Source organism: Pogona vitticeps, chromosome 4 (genome assembly GCF_051106095.1).
Source record: "Pogona vitticeps strain Pit_001003342236 chromosome 4, PviZW2.1, whole genome shotgun sequence".
Taxonomy (NCBI): Eukaryota; Metazoa; Chordata; class Lepidosauria; order Squamata; family Agamidae; genus Pogona; species Pogona vitticeps.
The window spans coordinates 75,377,936-75,401,660 of NC_135786.1; the positions used below are offsets into that span (position 1 = coordinate 75,377,936).

At 47.7% G+C, this 23,725-nt stretch overlaps 1 protein-coding gene and 1 long non-coding RNA gene across 2 annotated transcripts; one reads left to right on the plus strand and one right to left on the minus strand.

The window, feature by feature from the left end:
- Positions 1-474: 474 nt before the first annotated feature.
- Positions 475-3,614, minus strand: LOC144589072 (uncharacterized). Its single transcript, XR_013544961.1, has 2 exons — positions 3,452-3,614; positions 475-2,338 (listed from the first exon to the last, which is right to left on the minus strand). It is a non-coding gene; the product is annotated as an uncharacterized LOC144589072 (long non-coding RNA).
- Positions 3,615-12,057: 8,443 nt separating this feature from the next.
- Positions 12,058-16,344, plus strand: FOXD3 (forkhead box D3). Its single transcript, XM_072997733.2, has one exon. The coding sequence runs from the start codon at positions 13,503-13,505 to the stop codon at positions 14,910-14,912; it is 1,410 nt and encodes a 469-aa protein (XP_072853834.2). The 5' UTR covers positions 12,058-13,502; the 3' UTR covers positions 14,913-16,344.
- Positions 16,345-23,725: the final 7,381 nt, after the last annotated feature.

Sequence of the window (23,725 nt, forward strand, 5' to 3'; positions counted from 1 at the left end):
AGGGAGAGCTGCGGCCGGAGGGATCTTGAGGGACACGACGGCAGGGGCTCCCCACGTGGCGATCCCGGTCTCCCCGTCTGTCTTTGCTTCCTGGGCACCCCTAGGAGGCCGTCGGAGCCCCCTTCGGGCCCTCGAATTCCCAAAGAGAGGCGTGCCCGCCAGCCTGGGTCCTGCCCGGCTTTGCTGGACGGCTTTGCGCTGCCATCAGCGCCGCTGCGCGGAGTGAAAGGCTGGTGGAAGCCATGGCTGGGGAGAGCGAGACAGGAGGAGACACGCCGAGAGGCAGGTCGGGGGCCCGGCCTAGTCGCCGCCTTTTCTCTCCCAGAGGCTCTCTTGGGGGAGGGGGTCGTTTCAAGAGGCGCCTGGCTCCTTCCCCACTTTCTGGCCCGATTCCTGTTGAGAGAGAGAGAGAGACCACGTTTTTCGGGGGGGGGGACTTCATTCTTGGTACCCCCGCAACCTTCATCTGTCAGCCTTTTTACCGCCCCCCCACACACACACTTTTAAAGAACCTTTTTAGGATCCTCCCTGCAGCTTCGAACCCGCAAAGTGTAGGTAGTTCTATACAGTATTACCAAAATTAAAGGGGGAAAGGGTTGCGAGGACAAAATATTGGGAGATTTTTTTTTCAGGGGGACCTTTCGAAGATCAAAGCCTGCTTCCTCAGACACATGGAGTGCCTGTACTGTGCCGTGGCCCCCACCATCGCAAGGATACATCTACAGTTGGCATGAACATTAGCCCTCCCTAGTCCGAGGAAAGCGATTAAGAGCCACAAAAGCTCACGCTGAACGTATCCTGTCACTCTGTCAAATGCCACAATCTTTTGCCCTTTCTTCCCGGTCTTTTCCCCTTAAATTTTGCCAACGTGCTGAAACAAGCTAACAGGGTTTCTTCTCTAGAAACTGTTACACTATGCAGTTTACCTTGTATATAACCTAAAGGATGGGTTTGGTACCGCTTCCCCGCATCTCCCTCAGCTGGTTCAGTCCTTTTATCGTGGCCAGCAAAACGGAAGTGAATAAAGCGTATACCTTTCCAGACACAACTAATCAGATTTACCTAAAGTCGAATAAGAAAGAACGATTTAAAAAAAAAAAAAAACACACCAAAATACTACAGTTCTTTCAATATGAAAGGGAAGTTAAATTGGCCCTCTTGTCTATCAGCAGGAAGGGAGAAATAAATTCCCTTTGGGTCCCTTCCTTCCTTCCTTTGCAGCAGGGCAAAGGAACCAATTCTCGAGAAGTGGCAGGCACTTCTACACTGAAGGCATTAAAGAGAAACTTAGGCAACCACCTGGCAGATACCCTTTGATTTGTATTCCTGCATTGAGCAAGGGGTTGGACTCCATGGCCTTGTTAGGCCCCTTCCAATTTCACTATTCTAGGATTCCTTCCTGGGGATTAATCCAGGACAGATGTTTTGAATCTATAGCGATGCTTAAGTTTTAACAAAAGGGCGGAGGGACTGTTTGTGATATTAAAAGAATACGTTTAACCATATAATTAGCTTTAGGTAAGAGGAGGAGCAAAGAGAAGAAAAAGGAGGGAGCGGTGTGCCCAATCATAGGCGAAAACTCCCCCATTCTCAGAGTGACTTGGAGTAATTACCACGCCTTGATTTTGAAATATGATCAGATCACCTCTAGAAATCCCCCAGGGGACTCATATTCCAAGACGGAAAGACTAAGGAGAGGGGAAGGTGCTTTGTTTGTTTATTTTAAATTCCTCGGATGTTGAGAGCTACTAGTAGGAGAGGAAGTTAAGGGCAGCAGTGAGGTGTTTAACATTAACGAAGGTCCCACAGCAAGTGTGTTTTGCGTGGAGTGGCGGAATCCAACGAACCTGTGTTGCCCTGATGATCAAACCCGAGCGGGTGGGAATCCCACCTTCCCAACCCATTGTGGAAGGGTGTCGCTGGGGCCCTCGGTTCGGTCCACTCCCTTTGGAACTCAAAGCGGAGGGAGAGAAAAAGCATGCACGTTTAAAAGGCAGAAAGACGCCTCCGGAAGGCGGACTGGGTGCTCAAAGCGGACGGCGAAAAGAAAAGGAAAAAATGTGTGGAAAGGAGAGGCGACACATAACTGACCACCGTGGAAATTTCACGGTTTGCCCCGCACCCACCCACCTATCCATCCGCCCCATTCAAAACACAAAAGTCGAATTGTGGAAGGAGCCAGTCCAAAAGACCCAGGAGTCAGAGCTGAGGTCGTCAGTATTGCGTGGGAAACCCAGCGGAATATATTTGAGAATCTGCTTTCTTGACCATCGAGTCAGGAAAAGAGTCTGAAGTGTTGCCCGGCTGGTGTAGGTGGCTTCGCTCCGGATGCATCTCCCTGGAAGAAGGACAGAAAAACAAGTCGCCGTGGAAGAGCGGTCACCTTGATTTGGGGGACATTGTTCAGCAGAAGAGGGAAAGAGGGGGCACGTGAAGCTTTGCGCCCTCTTGCTCGCAGAAAGGAAAGTTTGGAGAAGAATCGGGTCCTGCTCATTTGTCCTTGAAAAAGGCAGGCGTCCAAACTGGCTTCTTCCCGTACCTAATAGCCCACAGGTGCTTCGTGGGGTAGGGACACCCCGCCCTCAAGATTTGGGAGTGAGACGCCCCACCCCTTGGCCTGTCCACGAGGATCCTCCGCACGGCTTCCGCCTAAATTGGTCGTGCAATTATGCACGGAACTGAATTTCCTGATGTTGAATGTGGGGGAAGGAAGAGAATATTATTAGCCGATCTCTTTATTTCTTTCCTCTGCCTTCCGAGACAGCGAAGCTATTTCCTAATTGGAGCATCCATCAAGCCAGTTCACACATATCCCTAAAACGTGAAACCTGCATAGGAACGTGCACCCATCTAACTACTAGGCTTAACTACTCCCAGCTACCTACCATCGTTTCCTTCTTTCTTGATTACAAACAGTATCCATGTCCCTGGTGTACTCAAAACGAGGAAAACATCCACTTCTACCTTGTAATCGCTTTTATTAAAAAAATCTAGTGTTTTATCCCTCACATTCATAACAAACTTTTAAAAAACAAGTTGTACTATTATGGTTACCAATACAGGTTGGAATCTCCAGTTTCCACCCATTAAAGTGCACCAAAGGGGGGGGGGGAAGCAAAACCAACTGATTCACCGTTTTTCCAGAAAATGGGCGAAGCAGAAGGTAAATCTGGATCTACCTTTAGATCTCGGGGCAATTTGCAGGAGTTCTACAATGATTTCTGACGCAAGAACAACAATGCAATGACCCCCAACCCAACCCTGCACCAAATTATATAGCTTGAATTGAATGGATACGGAAAAAATTGAGATTATCCGCTTCGTTTGGATATAAATTCCTCCTCGGTGCAGAATTCTTTGTTCTAGAGCTATAACCAGGTTTAGATCCGTGAAGCTCCAGATTCTAGTAAAAAGAGCAGATCTCCCAGATCCGAATTCTGTTTAGACTTACCTTGAGGTCTTGTTCGTTGTTGATCACGCAACTATTGGCAAGCAAGAACTGACTTGACTGGAACCGATTAAGCTCCTTCATTGTGATGTTGACACAACATGATCACCACGGTCTGCGATCCTAAGGGCATAACCAACGTACGCGGTCGTAATAGCCCTTGAGATCTATGGGTCGCTTTCTTAGCAAGCCGACAGCCTTGTTAGCTTAAATAATTAATCGATCAATCACCCTAAATATAAACAAGAGGAATGGGGTCGCTCTAAAAATAACCCAGCAGCTGTCCTAATCCTTGGCCTCCTCTTAACCGAGGCAAAACAGGTTCTCCAAAAATGAGTTTAAGCGGGGGGTGGGGGAGCAGACCAGCATACACGCAGCCAGGAGCTGCAAGACCGATCAAGAGTCTAGTGGCACATTCAGGGCTAACAAGTTTGATCGGGCATAAGCTTTCGCTGACTCTAACCCACTTCTTCAACTACATTGAAGCTCTAGATATCTACTGCTCCCTGCCTCCTGGGAAGAACTGGGTGATGATCCATAAAAACCTACGCCCCATAAAACATGTCCATCCGGAAGGTGCTACAAGATTCTTGGTTGGTTTTGCTGCAACAGAGTTAACAAGGCCACCCTTCCGTCAATATTAGCAATGAACTAGACGCTACTAAGGCGAAATTTAGCGCTGGTTAGATGACACGGGTGAGCACGCATGGGAGCTAAAAACTTTTCAGAGAAATCTGAAATCGACATGCCTGGAGAGCGCCTCCCGGGACTCTAGATTTTGATCCCTTCCTTGGTCGTGTAAGATCAGCTTCCCAGCAAGTGTTGCGTTTAGGGAAGGGCTGCAAGACTCACGGAAAAAATCTTACATTGTGACCCTACCTGCACACATCTGGTCAAAAGCAAATCCGGGACTCGTGGAGCTAATTTGTAACTCAGAGTTTATAAGTCTGCAGCCTGCCTCCCTTTAGGATGCGATCTACACCCCCTTTTTTGAGAGAATAAGTCCCACTGAGCTGCACAGAGCTGACTTCTCAGGAAGTCAGCGACGGATTGTTCGAAAAGAAGCAGGTATATTTATTTTCTTTGGGCACCGTGGGCACTGAATCAAATCTACGCTTACAATCAGAATACTGGGGCAGAAAGCGGGGACCGCCGAAGCTCAAACAATGCAAGACACTTGGGAAAACATGCGGAAACAAACATTACCAAAAAAATAAATGATTTCTCTCTCTTCCCCCCCCCCCCCCGATTTAATGTGTGAAGCTGCAGTCCTGTACCAGGATCCCGCGTTGGTTCAAGCCCCATTGAAGGCAACAGGACTTCCGTTCGCCGCCACATCAAAACAGGCCCTGTTGAACATCGGCCTTGGATATCCTTTGCAAGTAGGAGCAAGCGGAAAACGAATCTGATGCGACCGACTGTTCAGGACCAAGAGCGTGATTCACATTCCCTTGCCTAGCTTTCTCTGACCTGAGAATGGCTGAGGATGCAGTCTGGAGCTCATAGAATTGTTTTCCCATTTAAAACCGGGGATGCGGGGGGGCAGTGGGAAAATCCCTCCACACTACATGGGCAGACCAGGAACAAGTCAAGGGCCTTCTTCAGGGTGGTGCCCCCCCCCCCCGGTGTGCGATGATCTTCCAGAAAGGTGCTTGCTTTGTCATTGGCCTTCACTGCCAGACAGGCAAAATACCTTCTTTATTTCAAGCAGTGTTTTTAGAAGTAAATTTAATCCTACTGATATTTTTATGCTGCTTTTTTAATTTTGGGGCTTTTAGAGGCGCTGTATCTGGCTCGCTCGCTCTGTGTTGTTGCTGTTGTTGTTTTAACGCTCTGTTTTATTCTTACCCTAAAGTGTCCTGGAAACATAATTGTAAACCACCAGCCCCGCCTCATGTTTTGGAGAAAGGGCATGATATAAATGTATTAAGTAAACAGCACCACCGTGAAATGTTTATAATGGGAAGGTAAAACCTTTCCTGACATATTGGGATTTGATTTTATTTTTTTAAAGATTGCTTTATTTTATATGGACCAGCGCTGACTCATAAGAGCTCCATTTTCACTCCGAAGTGAGACAGCCAGACATGGGTAAAGAACATAATTTCTCATGCGCTTTATCCTATCCTGGTGTAGGATGAATCTATATGTGTGCGTATCCCCAATGCATTCTCATTGGGGACTATATAATTGGGGACTATATCAGCAATTTTAACTTCTAGGATGTCGAGAACGAGGTAAGCAGTAGCAGCAGTAATAATGGTAGTAATATTGTATAGAATGATCAGTGTTGTAAACATTTCGCCTGCATTACCTTCCTGTAAAACCTTGTAACACTCCTGCAAAGTAGGACAGTATTGTCAATTCTATCCATACCGCAGACGGAAAGTTGAGATAACGGCTTTCTTAAGTAGACCTGATGACATCCTGGCAAAGGAGGGACTGGATCCAGGAACTTCAGTCTCCCAGGCCATACTCTCATGCTTGCTTCCCCCGGAATAAGGCCCGTTAAACTACCCAGAAAACTTGTCTAGGTTTGCGCTATTGGGCTGCAGTTTTAAGCAGACTGAGTTAGGGGAGATGTCCCCGAGGAAGACTACGCTGGATTTCCTTCTGAAGAGACACTGGTACCTCCTTGAGCTGCTGACAAGCCATGCAGGCATTAGGCGGCCAAGAACCTCAATGTACCGACACTTGCGCCCCGCAATCTCCCCATTCCCTCCGTGGATTCCTGGCGTTTCTAACGGGACACGAAGGACTTTCCAGATCTACTTTTATTTTGAGCAACTAAGGGAGAACGAAAGAGATGGCAAGGGACAGACAGGGACATGCCCAAGGCCACTCTGTGAACTCCGTAGCAAGGCAAGGCATTTGAACCTGATTTAGGCAAGGCAAGGGAGCGCTTCCCTTCGAAGCAAATCGATTTGAGGGCGCAACCTAAGGGACAAGTTCCAAGCTTGAGCAGCAGAGCCGGGGCTGTGGGTTAGGAAGCGGGCAGGCATTCCCCCCCCCCGCAACCTCTCGCCCGTCGATCCCTGTCTATCCTGGTTTTGGTGAACCCCGGTGAGGGGGGGGTGAGGGTGGGTGCGCGCCCGCGCGCCCGTGTTTGAAGAGAGGTGGTTTGGCTCCGGCTTGTTTTTCTCCATAGCTGTGTTCTTCTCTAAAGCCTTGCCCTGGCCGGCATTTTGCGAGCGCTGAAGGGGATTTTGTAAAACGGGACAGATAAAAATGAGCCAGAACATATTGTTTGACAGAGTGATCCAGGATGATAAAGCGTTTTCTCCAAACGGGGGCGGACGAGGTGGGTGAGGGTGGGGGTCTGAACACACAAAAATGGAGAATTCCTTAAAAATAAATAAAAAGAGAGAGAGAGAAAGCGGGAGGGGGGGGAAGACGACCAACGCGGTCTTTTCTCTCTCCCAGCCTTCTGCCCGGAGGGGATCGGCGGAGAACGAAGTCCGCTCAGGATCACGTCCAAGCCGCTTCTTCCAATGGGGAAGTCATTTGTTTTGCTAGCAAGACAGCCCCGGCCTGGGATTCTCCAGCGTCCTCCTGTCTCTCTCTTCCTCCCACCGCCGCCCGCGGCTCCCCCTCCTCTTTTCTTTTCCTGATGGCGGATGAAAAGAACAATTTTCGAGAGAAAGGCTCGTTTTGATTAAATCTGACATGCTGCTGATAACTCCATGCTAATGTGAAATAATTAACATAATAGCCATAATTAAAAGCACGCTAACAATGCCATAAATTTATCACACAATTTTACTAGCTTTCTGCCCCTAACTGCTCTCTCATCGTTAATTAAATGTGTTGCCTTTTGCAGAATGAATGTTTATACATTTCCAGAACAAATATATCCGTTTTGGAAACATCGGGAACTACATTTTCCCCCGGTTTGTTTGGTCGCCCAACCCAGCCACCCATCTCTTGCTCTGAAGCTGATGGTATGGCTTCTTGGTTTTATATATTTACGATTTTTAGAGGTTGTTCTTGCTGCTGCTTTAATTACGAAAAAAACGTTTTCTTGGTTTTGATGAAAGCGTGGCCTTGGTCCTTTACTGTACTGGCTTCTGTCTGGGGCAGTTCAAGCGGATGGCGGTTCAAGTTGTTTCTAAGGCCTTGACAATGATATCTTATAGGAGTTTCGTCAGAGCTTCGATTGCATCAAGGATGTGCTTTTTCAAGGGACCATCGTACTAACCCCCCCCCCGTCCTCCCTCCATTCTCTCTGTCTTGCAGAAAACGTGGGGGGAAACGTGGCCGATCTTCTCTCTCTCTCTCTCTTTCATACACAGAAAACTGCACCTGCAAGAACAGGAGCGACAACCATCGAACGTTCTCTCCCGAAACATTCGGAAGCTTGTTCAATTTTATTATGACGACAACACCTCGTCTCTCCCCCCACATACACACACACACACACACACACGCCCCAACTCAGTGTTTCCCTCATCTCTGGCTGGTCAAGGTGTTTTTTTTTTTTTAAAAAAAAGCTAACATTAAAAACAGTTTCTTTCTGCTTTTTTCCTCCCACCTTCAAATTGTTGTGCAATTTAGGCAACAACGCAACTCTTCCCCATCCCCACCCCCACCCCCATTTTGATTCAACCAGCAGTGGGATCTAATACAGGTCAGGCCAGCGATTTATATAACTAATTAGAGAAAGTGATAGGGTTAAGGCGATGAAAGAGGACACCTTTGATTCTCACCCACCCCTCTTGTGCTTAAAACGATTACAGTGAAAGGATCTCAGACCAGCGTTGCAATTTGTCCCTCCCCCCCTTTCCTCCAATCCCACCTAGTCTCGGGTTCATTTTTAACTCGCTTCGCGGTCAGACACTCGCTTGGTCATATTAGAACCAAAGTGAGCTGTAATTAATTTCTCCTCTTCCATCATAAGTTGTTCAGACCTCTCTACTCTCTCCCCCCACCTCGCTTTGATGCTAGTTATGTCTCTATCTGACTTCATATCGATCTGGACTGTACAGTTTTCTTGCCTCCCGTTGCTAAATCTTTGTGTGTGTATATATATATATATATATATATCACAGTCACACAACCTCTCTCTCTCTCTCTCTCTCAAACACGCTTATCTACTTTGGCTTCCACTAAGGTGAGCATCTCTTACTCAATCTGATCCATTCCCTCTCTATACCCGCACGCATCTCCTGGTGGGGGGTGGGGGTGGGGTGGGGACGAGCAACTTGAACTCTTCTAAATTAGGTGGTTTATCCCAAACCCCTCTGTGAAAGTTTTGTTTATTATGATAAAAGGCTCCCCCCTCCTCTCCTCCCCACGACGTCCTAGCTAAGCTTAGCACTGATGATTGAAGACTTGTGGGTTTTAAGAGCAAACTTCAATTAGGCTTAAAACAGGATTTACTTAACACCCAAGCACTGTCAGATGGACTGGTCCATAGCTTAACGCCATCTTTTCTTACGGCTGTCTAACTATCTGTCTGTCCGTCTCCCCCCCCCCTCTCTTCCTCTCCCTTTCCGGGGGGGGGATCTTTCCCGATATTAACTTACCGCCAATTTTTCAAATGCTCTTTTCATGGAGGGGGGGGGGTCAGTTTCGGTTTCTACCTTCTCGAATAAATGGCGTTTTTCCTACTAGTGGGCGAGGGTGGAAAGATGGGCTACCAAATTCAAATAGGCCGGTGGGCAAGAGGGCCAGTCTTCTCACCCCTCTTTGATCGAATTAGTTGGGAAAGGAGACCGGACTGTGCTGCCGGAGTCACCGCTCCAGAGTCTAAATGGGTCCCGCAAAAGGCACTCCCAAACTTTCTGTCTCGGAGGCTTCTCCCGCCGCCGCCCCTCTCACCATCCCGTCCCTCTTATTCTACTCCCACCCCTACGTCCTGCGCCTTTCCCCCTGGATCAGATGGTAACACTGATTGAACAAGAGATTAGCACAATAGATCCCTAATCGAGGGGAAACGTTTCTTTTCACGCTAAGCACCGTAATTAACGGTATGAATCAATTAATTTGACTTTTATTGTGTGGAAACAAAAAAGGGCAACAAATGATCTCGACGCCGTGGGGGGGGGGGAGAGAGAAAGGGTGCCTGGGTGTGTGCGTTTTAATTTTCTCCCTTACATTTTCCGGAGAGATTTCAGCGAGGCAATCGCAGGGGGCAGAGGCATTTGCGATCCTGTGCTTTCCGTGGCAAGGAGCCATTTCGACCGGCCCGATGGCGGGGTGGGGTGGGGGAAAGAAAACCCAAATCAAAACAAAAGTTCCACTCTGTTTTCTTTTAGAAAGACCTGAGCAAAAAGAACGCCCGAGTTTTGGTGTGTAGGTTACTAAAAATAGGCGGGCTTCCGGAGAGCGTCTGTGTATGCGCGCGAGTTACACACCCATGTGTAAAGAAGCGGTTGTGATTCCAGGTGGCGAAATTTATTAGGATCATGGAAGGAAGGATGAAAAAATAAAGGAAGAAAAATCAAAGTGGGGAGTAAAGACAAAACAAGGATACGCGAAAATGGAGGGGAGAAAAAGGATTTTCACTGGCTTCTTCGAGGTGAGGCCACAAGCAACAATAAAAGGCAGGTTTGTGTCTACATGGAACGAGATAAACTTGCTTTAGCTTGCGCAGTTTTGTGAATTTCCCACAGATGAGCGTCTCATTTCATCTCGCGCCCTGATCAACATCTCAACCGAAAAGGTAAATTTCCCCCCTTGTTTTGATCGATATTTAGCAACGGTCCAGTCTCATCCTCTGGCCATTTCCTCTATTGTCTTTTAAGAAGTAAACCCTGAAGAGTTCCATGAGGCCTTGTTCCCAGATATGGGATGGCAACGTTTCCTAAAAGGTGATGCCTTACGGACAGGTTTTAACGAAGGTCCGTCTTTAAAGGGGTTGCCTTTATCAGAAAACACCAGGATTTGAAGGAAGCAACGCAAAAAACATCTACTGGAATCCCACCTTGGCTTGTTTTTATGTTTATGTTCCTAGGATAGGACTAATTTTATTGATCAGGTTGAGATGATGGAGAAGAGTTTCCAAGAGACTAATCACCCTCCAGCCTCACCAGGTTGGAGAAGGGGGGGGTGTTTTTGTTTTTACAGATGCTCCATTGTCTAATCCGGAACAACCGGGATGCCAAACCCTTTGGTGTGAACAGCCGGTCCGATCTAACGAATACACAGAGAGCCAGATTCATTTCCCCGCCTTTCTTGGCTCCTCTCCTCCCCCTTTATGAAGAGAATAAATCATCCATCTCTTTTACCCAGTAAAATATTGTCCTGATTTCTTTACTCGTCTGTAGCTCCCCCGTCCATTCCTAGCAAACCCCCTTCTCTCCTTACAAAGCTGACTCACGTTTTTCCCTCCATCCCATTTTTTCTCTGCCCCCTTTAAAAATTAATAACTTTTTTTAAAAAAACTCAGAAGAGTTTCAATTTATGTGTCTACTTTTAATTATTAAAAGGCGGGGGGAATCACGGAAAAGACGGGCAGAGCCTGGCCATTTATTAAGGAAGGTGGCGAGACTCTGACTTCTTTCCGATATTCAGAAGTCACATTCCTCTTTCGGGACGTTTGTTGTTGTTTGTTGTTGTCAACATCTCTCCGAAGCCATAAGCGATCATTACAACAATACACAGGATGAACAAACAAGCAACCAAAAACCAGCACCGAAAACCGCCCGCTGAGCAAACCTTTTCAAACCAAAAGCCAAACTTATTCTTCTCTGTTGAAATCGATTCCCTAGACAAAACCAGAGGAAATCGAAATTTGCAGCCAGCTTTGACAAACTCCCTTCTCTACCTTTCTAAACGCCGCTCCATCCTCGGGACGAGGCTTCCCTGGAGCAGAAGTGAATACAACCTTTCTTTTCACCCACAGCCTTCCCATTTCCTTCTTTTGACATGCTGATGCACCATCACTCCGTCGTTAACACCTCTCCAAATAGTGTCAATATTAATACTAATACCAATACTGGCGTCCCTCAGCGCCAAGCTTCCTCTCCTGTTTTTTTTTTCCTCCCTTTTTGTTATTTATCATTTCCCCTTTTTGTTATTTTACGCCTTTTTGTTTTATTTCTCTCTGGAAGTGAGCTATTAGACTAATCAATAGCCATTTTCTGATCTTCTCTTCCCAGCTGATGCTACTGTTTGCCGGATGAAGACAGAGAGAGCGAAGGAAAGGGATATTCACAGTCCAAAGTTCCCCTGGCCGTTGTTTATTTTTTCAAAAACTAATAGGCGGCATGCGAAAAGACTTCTCTTTCGTCCAGGCGGGGGTTAGAATTATTATATTAAAGAGATATATTATTATTATTTTTATTTTTGCCCGATGCGGATTAAAAGGCCGGCTTGAGGCAGGAGGTGACAAACCCTCCTCCACCTCTCCATCTTCTCTTGGCCTGAACTTTTAAAAAGAGAAGAGGCCCATGCTTCCTGTATTGTCATCCGACGACAAGCATGGTCTTGTTATTTTATTAGCGTCCCGTTCCTTCCTCTGGATGAAGCTTGTGCCCTAAGATGGCTAAAATGTAAGCTAAACGAAAGAGTGGCAACAGGGCCGGTTTTTGGAGCCTCCCTGGGGGTGGGGGTGGACGAGGCGCGGAAGGGAGGGGGAGGTTTGGGCCGATCGGCGGATGGCTGGGCACCCATCAAGGAGAGGAGAGCCACTGTTGTCTCTTTGTTTACAATTCCTTGAAACAACTTGAGGTTTGCGTGGCTTCGCGGGGGGGGGTGCGCTGACGTCAGGCCATCACGTGGCCCCGCCTCCTAGTATATCTTTAACGGGAAAGTAATCTATCAGCCAGCCTTTTAAAAAGGGACTTTCAAAGTGGGCCACCGAGTTCCTTATAACGCCCGCGAACTGCCCCGCCCTCCCTTCTCTTTTGCTTGGCGGCCAGACGTAACCTTCCCCCCGCCCTTCCCTCCAACTCCTCTCCTCCTTTCTGGGAAAGAGGGAGGGAAGGAGATAACGGGAGAAGAATTAGAAACCAAAAAAAAGGGGGGGGAGGAGAGAGAAAGAAAGAGACTCTCTCTCCCTGTGTATCTGTTCTGTGGGGCTTGAAAGGGGGCATCGGAAGAGGGAAAGAGAGGGAGGACTGAACCAAAAGCTACGCTCTGAGGAGGAGAGATGGAAAGATCGAACCGAAAGAGATCTAACCTGCAGCGGCGGCGGCGGCGGCGGCAGCAGTCCCGATGAGCTGGGAGTGGATCTTAAAGGACCTCCTGTCGCCACCGTCCAATCCATCGCCAGCCGCTGTTCCAGGCGCTTGGTCGGGAGCTCTCATCCCAGACGACCAAAGGGCTGCGGAGAAGTCCTGAAGTGATCCCACCGGGGAGAAGGACACAGTCGAGGAATCCGAGCTGATCCCAGCTACTCTACATGCCCCCTCCAAAACGCTCCTTAACCCTCCACAATTTCTCCTCCTCGCTGCCCCGTCGTGGATGCTGCTACTGCTGCTGCTGCTGCTTTCCCTGTAGCAAGGTGAGGTGAGGTGGAGCGCAGGGGAGGAGAGAGAGGAGAAGGGGGAGCGGAGGAAGTCCCCCCCCCCCCGCCGCCGCCGCCACCGTCCCCTTCCTCACCGCTAATGAACGCCCAGCTCGATCTGTGAGAGAATCGATCGGGAGATTCCCTCAGACGCCGCAGCAAACTCGGAGCGGAGTCCGGCCAGGAGTTTGAGCGGATCCCAAATGTCGGCGGCAGAAGAAGGCGCCGAGGCCGGCAGCTAGAGGAGGAAGAGGAAGAAGGAAAAAAAGAGAAAGAGAGAGAGGGAGAGAGAGAGAGAGAGAGAGAGAAAGGAGGAGGAGGGGAGAGGAGGGAGGGAGGCGAGGGGGAGGGGAGCCCCCTTTTTTTGCTGCCAGACCCGCTACCTGTTGGAGAGGTATCTTGGAAGGCGCGGGATTGGATTTGCTCCCAGGTGCTTTCTCGACCGCCTCCCTCCTTTCCCAGCCGCGTCCTCTCCCCCCCCCCTCGCCGCGCTCCATTTTATTATTCTTCCTACTATCATCCCCAATCCCCACCACCACCACCACCATTATTCTTCTCCTTAATACCCTCTCTCCGTCGCACCCCACCCACCCGGGCGCGGTGATGACCCTGTCGGGCAGCCTGAGCGCCAGCGACATGTCCGGCCAGACGGTGCTGACGGCCGAAGATGTGGACATCGACGTGGTGGGCGAGGGGGACGATTGCCTGGAGGAGCGAGAGGGCGGCGGCGGGAGCAGCGACCCCGAAGCCGGCGGCAGCCCCAGCCTGGTGGTGGCGGCCGCAGCGGCGGCGGCAGCGGCGGCCGCCTCGTCGGGGGCGCTGCCCGTGCAGCTGGCCCTGGAGGAAGCAGCGGAGCTGCTGGTGGCCAAGGAGGCGGCCGAGAGCGGCGGGGTTGGCGGCGGCGGCGGCGGCGGCGGCAGCAGCCCGGTCGAAGGCGAGAAAGCCGGCGACGAGGGCGCGGCGGCGGCGGGCGCGCCGTCCGGGCCTTCGGCCGGGGCTGCTGCCTCCAGCGGCGGCAAGCCCAAGAGCAGCCTGGTGAAGCCGCCCTACTCGTACATCGCGCTCATCACCATGGCCATCCTGCAGAGCCCGCAGAAGAAGCTGACGCTGAGCGGCATCTGCGAGTTCATCAGCAACCGCTTCCCTTACTACCGGGAGAAGTTCCCCGCCTGGCAGAACTCCATCCGCCACAACCTCTCGCTCAACGACTGCTTCGTCAAGATCCCCCGCGAGCCGGGCAACCCGGGCAAGGGCAACTACTGGACGCTGGACCCGCAGTCCGAGGACATGTTCGACAACGGCTCCTTCCTGCGCCGCCGCAAGCGCTTCAAGCGGCACCAGCAGGAGCAGCTGCGCGAGCAGACGGCCCTCATGATGCACAGCTTCGGCGCCTACAGCCTGGCCGCCGCCGCCGCCGCCGCCTCCGGGGGCCCCTACGGGCGCGCCTACGGCCTGCCCCACGGCGCCTACCCGCACCCGGCCGCCCTCCAGTACCCCTACATCCCGCCCGTCGGACCCATGCTGCCGCCCGCCGTCCCGCTCCTGCCCTCCAGCGAGCTGACCCGCAAAGCCTTCAACTCGCAGCTCAGCCCCAGCCTGCAGCTCCAGCTCAGCGGCCTCAGTGCCGCCGCCGCTGCCGCCGCCGCGGTCGGAGGCTCGGTGGCAGGCGGCGGCGGCGGCGGCGGCGGGGGTGTCAAAGCCGAGCCTGCCAGTCGGCCGTCCTTCAGCATCGAGAACATCATCGGCGGCGGCGGCGGAGGAGGAGGAGGAGGCGGCGGCGGAGCTGGACTCGGCGGGCCGGTGGCCAGCAGCTCCTCGGGCAGCGTCCAGACTTTCCTCCGGCCGCCGGTCACCGTACAATCGGGCCTGTTGGGCCACCAGCCGCTGGCGCTGGCCAGGAGTACGGCGGCGATCGCGCCCATCCTCAGCGTGCCTACAAACATTATCTCGGGACAGTTCTTGCAGCCCGCCACCTCCGCCACGCCGGTCCAGGCCAAGTGGCCGGCGCAATAGACTCCGGGACCCCGGAAAGAGACATGTTTAGAAGGTGCGCGGGGGGGGGGGGGAGAGGATCATCATGATGATGTGAAAAGACGGCGGTCCTTTTCTACCCGCCACTTTAGACTCCTGCAGTTTAACAATCACAATAACCACAAGATTTCTTTTGATGACGGTCGCCCGTTTCTGCCCCAAGATCGCCGGTGAAGTGCCCAGGATCGATCCAAATGGACGCTTTTAAGGCCCCCAACTCTTACACGCGCGCACTGTCTCACACTCGCTCAATCACAGATACACAAAACACGCAGAGAAGGAATGAGGTCTGTCTATCTGTACAGGTAAACCTAACGCTCAAACCCCGCGGCAAGGTATTTGTACATACAGTATTTGTAATGGGGAAGGGGTGGGGAAGAAGACGGACTTTACTTTCCACTTTTTATTTTTTTAAAACAGGCCACAGTTTTTGGAAAAAAAGGCCAAAAAAAAAAAAAAAGATTTAAAAAAAAAAAACACCCATGGATCCCAAACACAAAGAAACGTAAGGTTTAGGAGCCCCGAACTTTCAGTTTTGTTGAAGGTTCTTATTCTCCTAGTAGTTTTATTCGAAATACATTTAAAAAACATAAACTTTTGAATTATTTTGAATATGTGGTGAAAAAAATTGATCAAAAAGAAAGGGTAAAAAGGGTGGAAATATCTCTGTCATTCTATTATAGAAGTCTGTTTATATATGAATGAATATATGTGTTCTAAATGTTATTCCTCCGTGTTGTACACAGCTTTGTAAATAAATTTTTAAAATGGTGCTTCTGGTGTTTACTTGCTAATTAGCAGATCGTTTGAAATAACTGTAGACAGAGACGCGAAAGCAATTTAGCTGCACCAGGCAGATTCGGTTCAGTCCATTAGCTCGGACTGGAAGTACCTTCTGTTGAAAATCAGTAGGATTTACTTTCACAGCAAATATCGCCCCAATAGGGGTTTTAAAAAAGATGCGGTGGGTCCAGAATTCCGATGTTTAAAGTACTGAGTGGATGTCTCACAGGTTCAGTTACGAGGGTTGTCCTAAATCTCTCCCCCCCAACAAAACAAAGGTGAGAAGCGATAGCTGCCTCTTAAAAATTTACAAAATTGACAAACACAGATTACAAACAAAGGAACGATGTGGACATTACATAGGTGTTAAAGTTCTGGTGCTGGTGAAGTATCTTTCTTCTTAAACAAACATTTGAGACATTGATTGAGGCCCAAAATATTTCTCAGGAGTGGCCAAAGTAACAAATCAATTCTTCTGGTTTGGGAAAGGAAAATAGTCCCATTAAGAGATATCGAATTAAAACAGACTTAGGGAAAGAAACCACCTTTCTACTAGATCTCTCTCCCCCTAAACAGGGAACTTCAATACTTCGTCCGGGTTTCTTTTTTTACTCAGACTAGGTTTTGCTCCCCATGATTAAAACAGATATACAATTTCCTTTTTCTGAGCTGTTTGTCTTTACCTTACTTATGTTTCAGTGAGATGTATGCATGCTCCGAAGGTTTAAGAAGTTGGTGGGTTGTGTGTGTGTGCGTGCGTGCGTGTGTGTGTGTGTGTTACTCGGGTCTGCGACCACATAATAAAGAAAGTAAGGAAAGTAACTTTTAACTTCGGGATTCAATTGTAGAAAATTTGAACTAATTTCTTTGCAACAGAATCAATGGTGGGAGAATTTGGGAATTCCATCAGAAGGAAAGCCGGTCGAGTGGTTAGGACGAAGCGACAATAAGTAACGTGTACACCGCTAATTGCATGTCGATGAGAAACAATGTTTTGATCTAGGGAACATACGTACTTAAACCGAGCCGTGCCTTGTGTTGTTTCTAACAGAGTCAAAGCATCGCTCTGCCAGCTGTTCTTCCGCAGAGGTAGCTTTGCCTATCGACATCTGTGGGTAAAAGAAATGAGGCTGTATGTGTCTTATTTTAGGCCAGGAAAGGCCTGGCCAAACCATTTGAATCCAAAGGCCCCTTCCCATCGATTTTAGGCAGATCCCAACCTGAAATGCAGGTAACGATTTGAAGGGTGGCATTCCGTCGTCAAAAATGGAGAGAAGGCCACCCAAGAACAGGAAACGTTGTTGTTATCATGATTAAATTGTTGTTGGTTGTGGTGAAAATAGGAAATCCAAATACAGTATTTTTCTCCCTTCCTCCTTTTCTCTTTCTTTCTCAGAAACAAAACATGCATTTTGACAGGGCAGGCTTTCGTTCTGTTCAGCCTCAAAATGTACAGCCTGACCGTCAGTCAAGGAACGAGGCTTTGGTGGAGTTTTCTGGCGTAAGGCCCGGATGTGCCTTTAAAAGGAGGCGACCTGGTCTGGTGGTGTACAATTTGTTTTTCCAGATAAACCATAAATATTATTCCACCCTAAGTAAACATTTATACCTCGGGATATGTGGACGAAAATAAAGTTAGCTGCCTGGTGACACGGGGGAGAAGCGGGGGGCGGAGAGGCTGAACTTTATAAATAAGGACCTGCTAATCATTTGACACTCGGGAGGCAAACAGGCAACCCGCGGCCAAGGCAGCGATTAGGTATCAGCCGCTTTTCCAGCAGGTCCCTACATGGACCCACCGGCTCCCTCCCCAGCTCCTCGGCCTCTCCTGGGCTGCCGTGGCCTCCCCTTCCCCAATTTCATAACTTCGGCTCTCCCCTGGCCCCAGCCCCTCCCTCCCTCGGCGGCCGGGATTTCCATCCGCGGCTCTTCACCACCGCCGCCGCTATAAAAGTCACAAGTTGTTTCACAGTTGTGTCTGGCTAATCGGTTTTTACACAAACAGCAAATGGTCCGTGGCTTGTGTGCAAACCAGGCCGAGGCGCTGGCCGCGGGGGCTATATTTAGCTGATACCCCTGGGAAAAGAGGCAGGGGGCTTGTCTTGAATTCACTCGCGGGCCGCCCGAGCTGCTGAGGCAGGCCTTCGCCCTGACATGGGATAACAGGGGGCCCATTCCAGGCCTCAGCCTTTTGTTGCTTATAAAATTACTCCCTCATATTTCCGCGCATAACTCCAATACCTCGCGCGGCCCGGTAGGGGGAAGGGGGCGGCTTTAGGGTCAGCCGCCGCCGCCGCCGCCGCCATTGTTTCAAAGGGGAAATGGCTCCTCTATCTACTCGTTCCCCCCTTCTTCTTTCTACCCATCCCTCAAAAAGAAACAACCCACAAAACCTGGCACCCCCTTTCCCCTGCTCTTTATCGAGGGTCGTTGGCAGGTGTAGAGAAAGAGGGAGGAGAATAGGAAAGAGAGCTGTCAACTTTCGGCCCCAATGGCTCCCTTTGACCGGCGGGGAAAAAAAAAACTCCCTCTCCGTTGTCCTTTTGTCTCGTGGCACACAAGAAAGGGGGTGGCCGCGTGGCGATCGAGGGCGAGGAAAGCTGGACTGAGAAGCGCGTCTGGGAGCACAGAGACTGAGGGAGGTTTCCGCTCCTGACAGGAAAAAAAATAACTGGGAGAGGGGGAAAAAATCAAACCGGCCCATTATGTCTGTATCAGTCTCACACACTTACAAAATCTGTATGAGGTGTGAGTAGCAGAATTAGTTTGCGAAGGACACATGACGGACAACTAATCGTGTGTCTGTCACACAAAACATAGATGTGCCTGTTACGCAAAACAAACTTTGTGGGAGAGTCATGGGTGTACGGACTAGTGTGTATAGAGCAGATTCATACTCAGTGTATCACACATTCTGTGGGGTTGTCTACCAAGTGGGTACGTAGTGTGAATTAAATACGCACAACGTGTCTCACTCCGTGTGTGTCTTTTTAATAGGTGGTGTATAGATCAGGATCATACCCTAGGCAATAAGTACCTGGCAGCTTCTGGATTTGAATGAGCAGCCCTTCCCATTCCAAGGCCTCACCACCATCACAAGCACTCGTTTGATGTGTTGTTATTGGCAACGAGACCTTGGGATGAGTATTCTTGTCAAAAAGTCCTGAGGATCAGAGTGAGAGAAAGTGGGAGACGTCTTTGTATAAGCATGAAGGGAAAGGGGGTGGGGGTGGGAATAGGGGTTGTTTGTTTACAGTACATTTTTAATTTCCTTTCAGGAAAATGCCAATCACAGCCCCGTCATATACAGAAAAGCACCAAGGGTTTATAATTTTAATTCACATATCATTCTGACGTATTCAGATGGATAAATCAGGGCCTTTGCATCCAAGGGAAGAGTAGAAGCCTTTCAATCTCAGGGGGCTCGTTCACCGTGCTGGAAGCTGCTGAAACCTATCTTTTCATTCCTGCAAAAGGGAAAACTCCCATTGCCAGTGTTTATCTTTCGGATCCCGTGAAGCAGCACTCATAATTACAGTATTGCTAGGTAGGCGTATTGCTGGAAAAAGAAAAGGCAACGTGTTTGGAAGAAGGAAGGGCCATTAATGTCCACGACAGGGAACTGGAAAGTTGGGGGGGGGGAAACAGCGGCAGGTGAAAACGGGGTTTTTGGAGGGAAGAGAGTGACGTAGTGGCAGAGAAGTGCCTCTAGGGGGCGTTTGGTGCGCGGCGAGTTGCGCCGCCTTGGATCGTGATGTTTCTGCGATTGCGTCTTTTCAGTCTGGAGGCCCATTGAAAGGAATCGGGAATAAGATGAAGCGCGCTTCTTTTATTTTGCGATCTTGGAGGTGAGCAGCGAGTAAGCACTGTATCGCAGCGAGAGATCAGGGTAGTTTCCCCCGGTGGGGAGTCCAAGCGGAGACAACCATCTGTATAACCGAAGGTGGCTTTTTAGTACGTTTTCTGAGTACATGTTAGGCATGGTAGATTAATACAGTATGTGGATTTATGTAGATGGCAAAAAGAACAAATGTGATGGGAGGAAAAGATTGCTGTTGATCAGTCTTCCCAACCAGAGTGCCCCTCAGATGTGTAAGATTACGACTCCTGTGATCTCCTGCCACTGTGGAAGCTGTGGATGATGGGACTTAGTTCAACACACCTGGAGGGAATCAGATTGAAGAAGGCTGATCTAAATCGTGGGTCTGAGATGTTGTGCCGTGACAGATCAAAAAGGGGTCAGACAGTCATTGGGCGGAAGTTGATCTGTCCTTGATTCTTCTGATGTCCTTGGGAATAAAAAGTGGTGGGAATGGCCCCTCAAAAAAAGTTTTACTCAAAAGCCAAGCAAGAAGGGTAGAAAACAAAATATAGAGGATATAGAATAAAGGCCATTCCTTCTTACAGAAAATTTTGACATGGTGTCCCAGGATCTGCTTTCAAGTAGGAAGGGGGCTTTTGGCCTTGGGCCTGCAGAAATGAACTCAGATTCCTACTTGGCTCTGATATGGGTATATACATGATCTTAAGCAAACAGATCTGGGAGTCAGTGAATCAGAATGCTGAATTTGTGGATACAGACATGAAAAGTCTCTCAAAGAGGCTCCTTAGATGTGTGTATTCACACGAGGATCTGCTGTGCTAAACTGTTAAGAAGTCGTGCATGTCTAGATATACAATGCTCAGGTGCCAGGAAGACAGTTACAGCCAATTACATCTCCTTGAAGTTTTTTAAAGGGGGAGGGCAAGATCACACAATGTTTTTCACTTTCTGAATTTACTGCAGCAAATACTTCCATGATGCCATAGGAAGACTGAAACATTTTTGGGGGACTTTTCTCAATCAACATTTTGAACAACTATTACCATAAGTGTATATTGTATTCAAAATACAAGTATGCCACAGTGAGTAAGAAAAATGGCATGCCTTATATAATACATGCAGTAATTGTTCCCCCATTCTTGTATATATTTAAAGAAAAACATACCACAAAAGAATAGGAGGCAGAAATAAATAAATAAATAAATAAATAAATAAATAAATAAATAAATAAATAAATAAATAAATAAATAAATAAATAAATAAATGCATACATACATACATACATACATACATACATACATACATACATACATACATACCCTTAACCAATTATGAACAGCAAATATGTAAAGAGCAGTTATATTTTACTTACATATCACAAGTGACCCCAAAAAGTCAATTAAGAATCAGTTTGTAGTTTCAAAAATAATTGGCATGGCCCTCTCTCAAGTCTGGCCTATCTCACAAGGTCATTGTGAGTCTAAGCCAGTCCATTCTCAGCAGAGGCTGTATGGCCTCCTGGAGGGCCCTGAGAAGTTTGTAGGGGGCCACAGATTGGAAACGATTCTTCCCACATCACCTCATAGGGTTTATTATGCGACTTACACTATCCTGATTCAACCTATATTTCTCTCATATTATGTTTATGGGCATGGCCAAAAAAAAGTTGGGAACAGCTGTTTAAACAGTGCTGTATGCAAGGAAGGACACAATTGCAATTGAATTGAATTTAATACAGTTAGGTTCCAGTTCTCCACTGTAAAATGGGAATAGTTGAGAAGAACATAATGACTCTAGAAATGAAAAACAGAAATGTGACAGCTCATATTATTAATATTTATAATTAATATTTATTTTATTTATATCCCGCCTATCTGGTCGGGCATATTATGTTATTTTAAAAGTCTTATCTAATATTATTTATTAATGAAAACACCAGACTGTTAATATAAAAAGAAGAAAAAGTATTCTGCCAAAGGTATGTCTGAATTAAATTCCAGTATGAGAAATTTCACCTGCTTTATAAAAATGTTCTCTTTGCATTTTTACCAAATTCCAGTGCAGAGCTACATAGATTAATTTGGAAACAAGGTCTGTTGAAGTCATCCATTGAGCTGAAAACCCAGAACGGCTGCAAAGACCTCAAAACTGGGCAATTAACAACTTATTAAATTAAGTTCAGTGTGAGGAAATAACTATAATGTGATGCACATTCTACATTGGAGTGAAGTATGCGTATATAGCATATTTTTACATATAAACCTGCTGTGGTCAGCGCTTGGAAATGTTGGCTGAAGATTCTGAGACTTTTAGTAAAAAAAATTATGTTTCCAAGCTCTAGCAATGACTAAGGAAGGAATAAATCTCAGGTTTCTAGTAACCAGTTTAATAAAAACATTACTGTACTTTGGTGTGAAATAATTATGGAAAAGTTGCTGGAAAATGGTCTCACCCTATTTGAAACACAGCATACAGTTCCGGTTTGCTCCTCTCTGAAACAACATTACACTGCTGGAAAAGATATTAAAAAGAGAAAACAAAATGTTCAAAATAATGTTCCCTATAAGGAAAGTTTAATCAATTTGGGCCTTTTTATTTTAGAAACAAAGATGATTAAGGATACAAAACGATAGACATGTATAATAATTATGCACATCTTGGGGAAATACATATGGAGAAACTTCTTTGCCCCCTCATAAATTAGAATGTAGGGTTTTTACCAGCCCTAGATTCAAGAGAAACAAAAGGGGAAACAAGATGTATTGACCTGCTCAACCAAGGGGATAACACCACAACCCCAAGACAGAAGCAAACTAGCTGCCACTTTCTATCCAATCTTTTTAAAACATGTGTCAATATGTGGACATTTAAACCTACAATAATCCAGGCAAAGTAACAATGTGGAAGTATATATTAATATGTGTGCCTTTAAACCTGCAAACAAGGCAAGAGAGAAACTAAGACTGTTTTACTTATGGCAGGGAGAGTCTGTAAGTTGCTGGACTGCAACTCCCAGTAACCCTTGCTGTCATCCTCAGTGGTGAGGTATCATGGGATTTATAGGCCCTCACTTATTCACCCAGATGCGGAAATTTATATTATCATTTTGAGCTTGTTTCAACTCAGTTGGAATTTGGATCAATGGAGTCTGTCTCATGACATCCATTTTTCTTAAACTGCCATTCTGTGCATGCCTATTTACTAACACCTAAGTATATTCACTTGAGAGTCCCCTGGACTGCAAAGAGAACAAACCTACCCATTTTGAAGGAAATCAATCCCAAGTGCTCACTGGAAAGACAGATCCTGAAGCTGAGGCTCCAATACTTTGACCATCTCAGGAGAAAAGAAGACTCCCTGGAAAGGACCCTGGTGTTGGGAAAGTGTGAAGGCAAGAGGAGAAGGGGACGACAGAGGACGAGATGGTTGGACAGTGTCATCGAAGCTACCAACATGACTTTAACGAAACTCCAGGAGGCAGTGGAAGACAGGAGGGCCTGGCATGCTCTGGTCCATGGAGTCACGAAGAGTCGGACACGACTTAACGACTAAACAAAAAAGTATATTTACTAATAGTAATCAGTGTGGTTGTCCACACATACAGGACCTTGCAATAGCCCTATTGAATTGAGTGGGGCTTGCTTATACATCTGAGTCCAAAGCAAAACTATAGTGACTCCCAAAGACAGTCTTTTGAGTAGAGCTCACCCACAACTGTCACACGTGTTGTTTCAAAAACAGTATGTTTTTATTTGGTCCAGACCTGACTCTGGCTACACTGTATCATTATTCTATTAGAGGTTTGGCAGAGAATAAAATAAAATGGAACTCAAGCAATAAATTAGCCCTTCAACTAGCTGAGACTTCAGGAGAGTCATTTCTTATAATAGCACACTTGTAATTTTTAAAGAAGTGATATCCAGCTGTCCAGTTAATTCTACACTTAGACTGCAGTCCTGTGCTTAATAATCTAAGAGTAAACCCCATTAATCTCAGTGGACTTTCTTTTAAATAAAAATGCATAAGATTTGTTACCATTTTACCTGGGGTTCAAATCCCAGGTAGCCGGCTCAAGGTTGACTCAGCCTTCCATCCTTCCGAGGTCAGTAAAATGAGTACCCAGCTTGCTGGGGGGGGCAATGTGTAGCCTGTATAATTAAAATTGTAAACCGCCCGGAGAGTGCTTGTA

Bases quoted from the DNA above. Each gene is read 5' to 3' on its own strand.
- FOXD3 (XM_072997733.2), top strand. From the start codon at position 13,503: ATGACCCTGTCGGGCAGCCTGAGCGCCAGCGACATGTCCGGCCAGACG.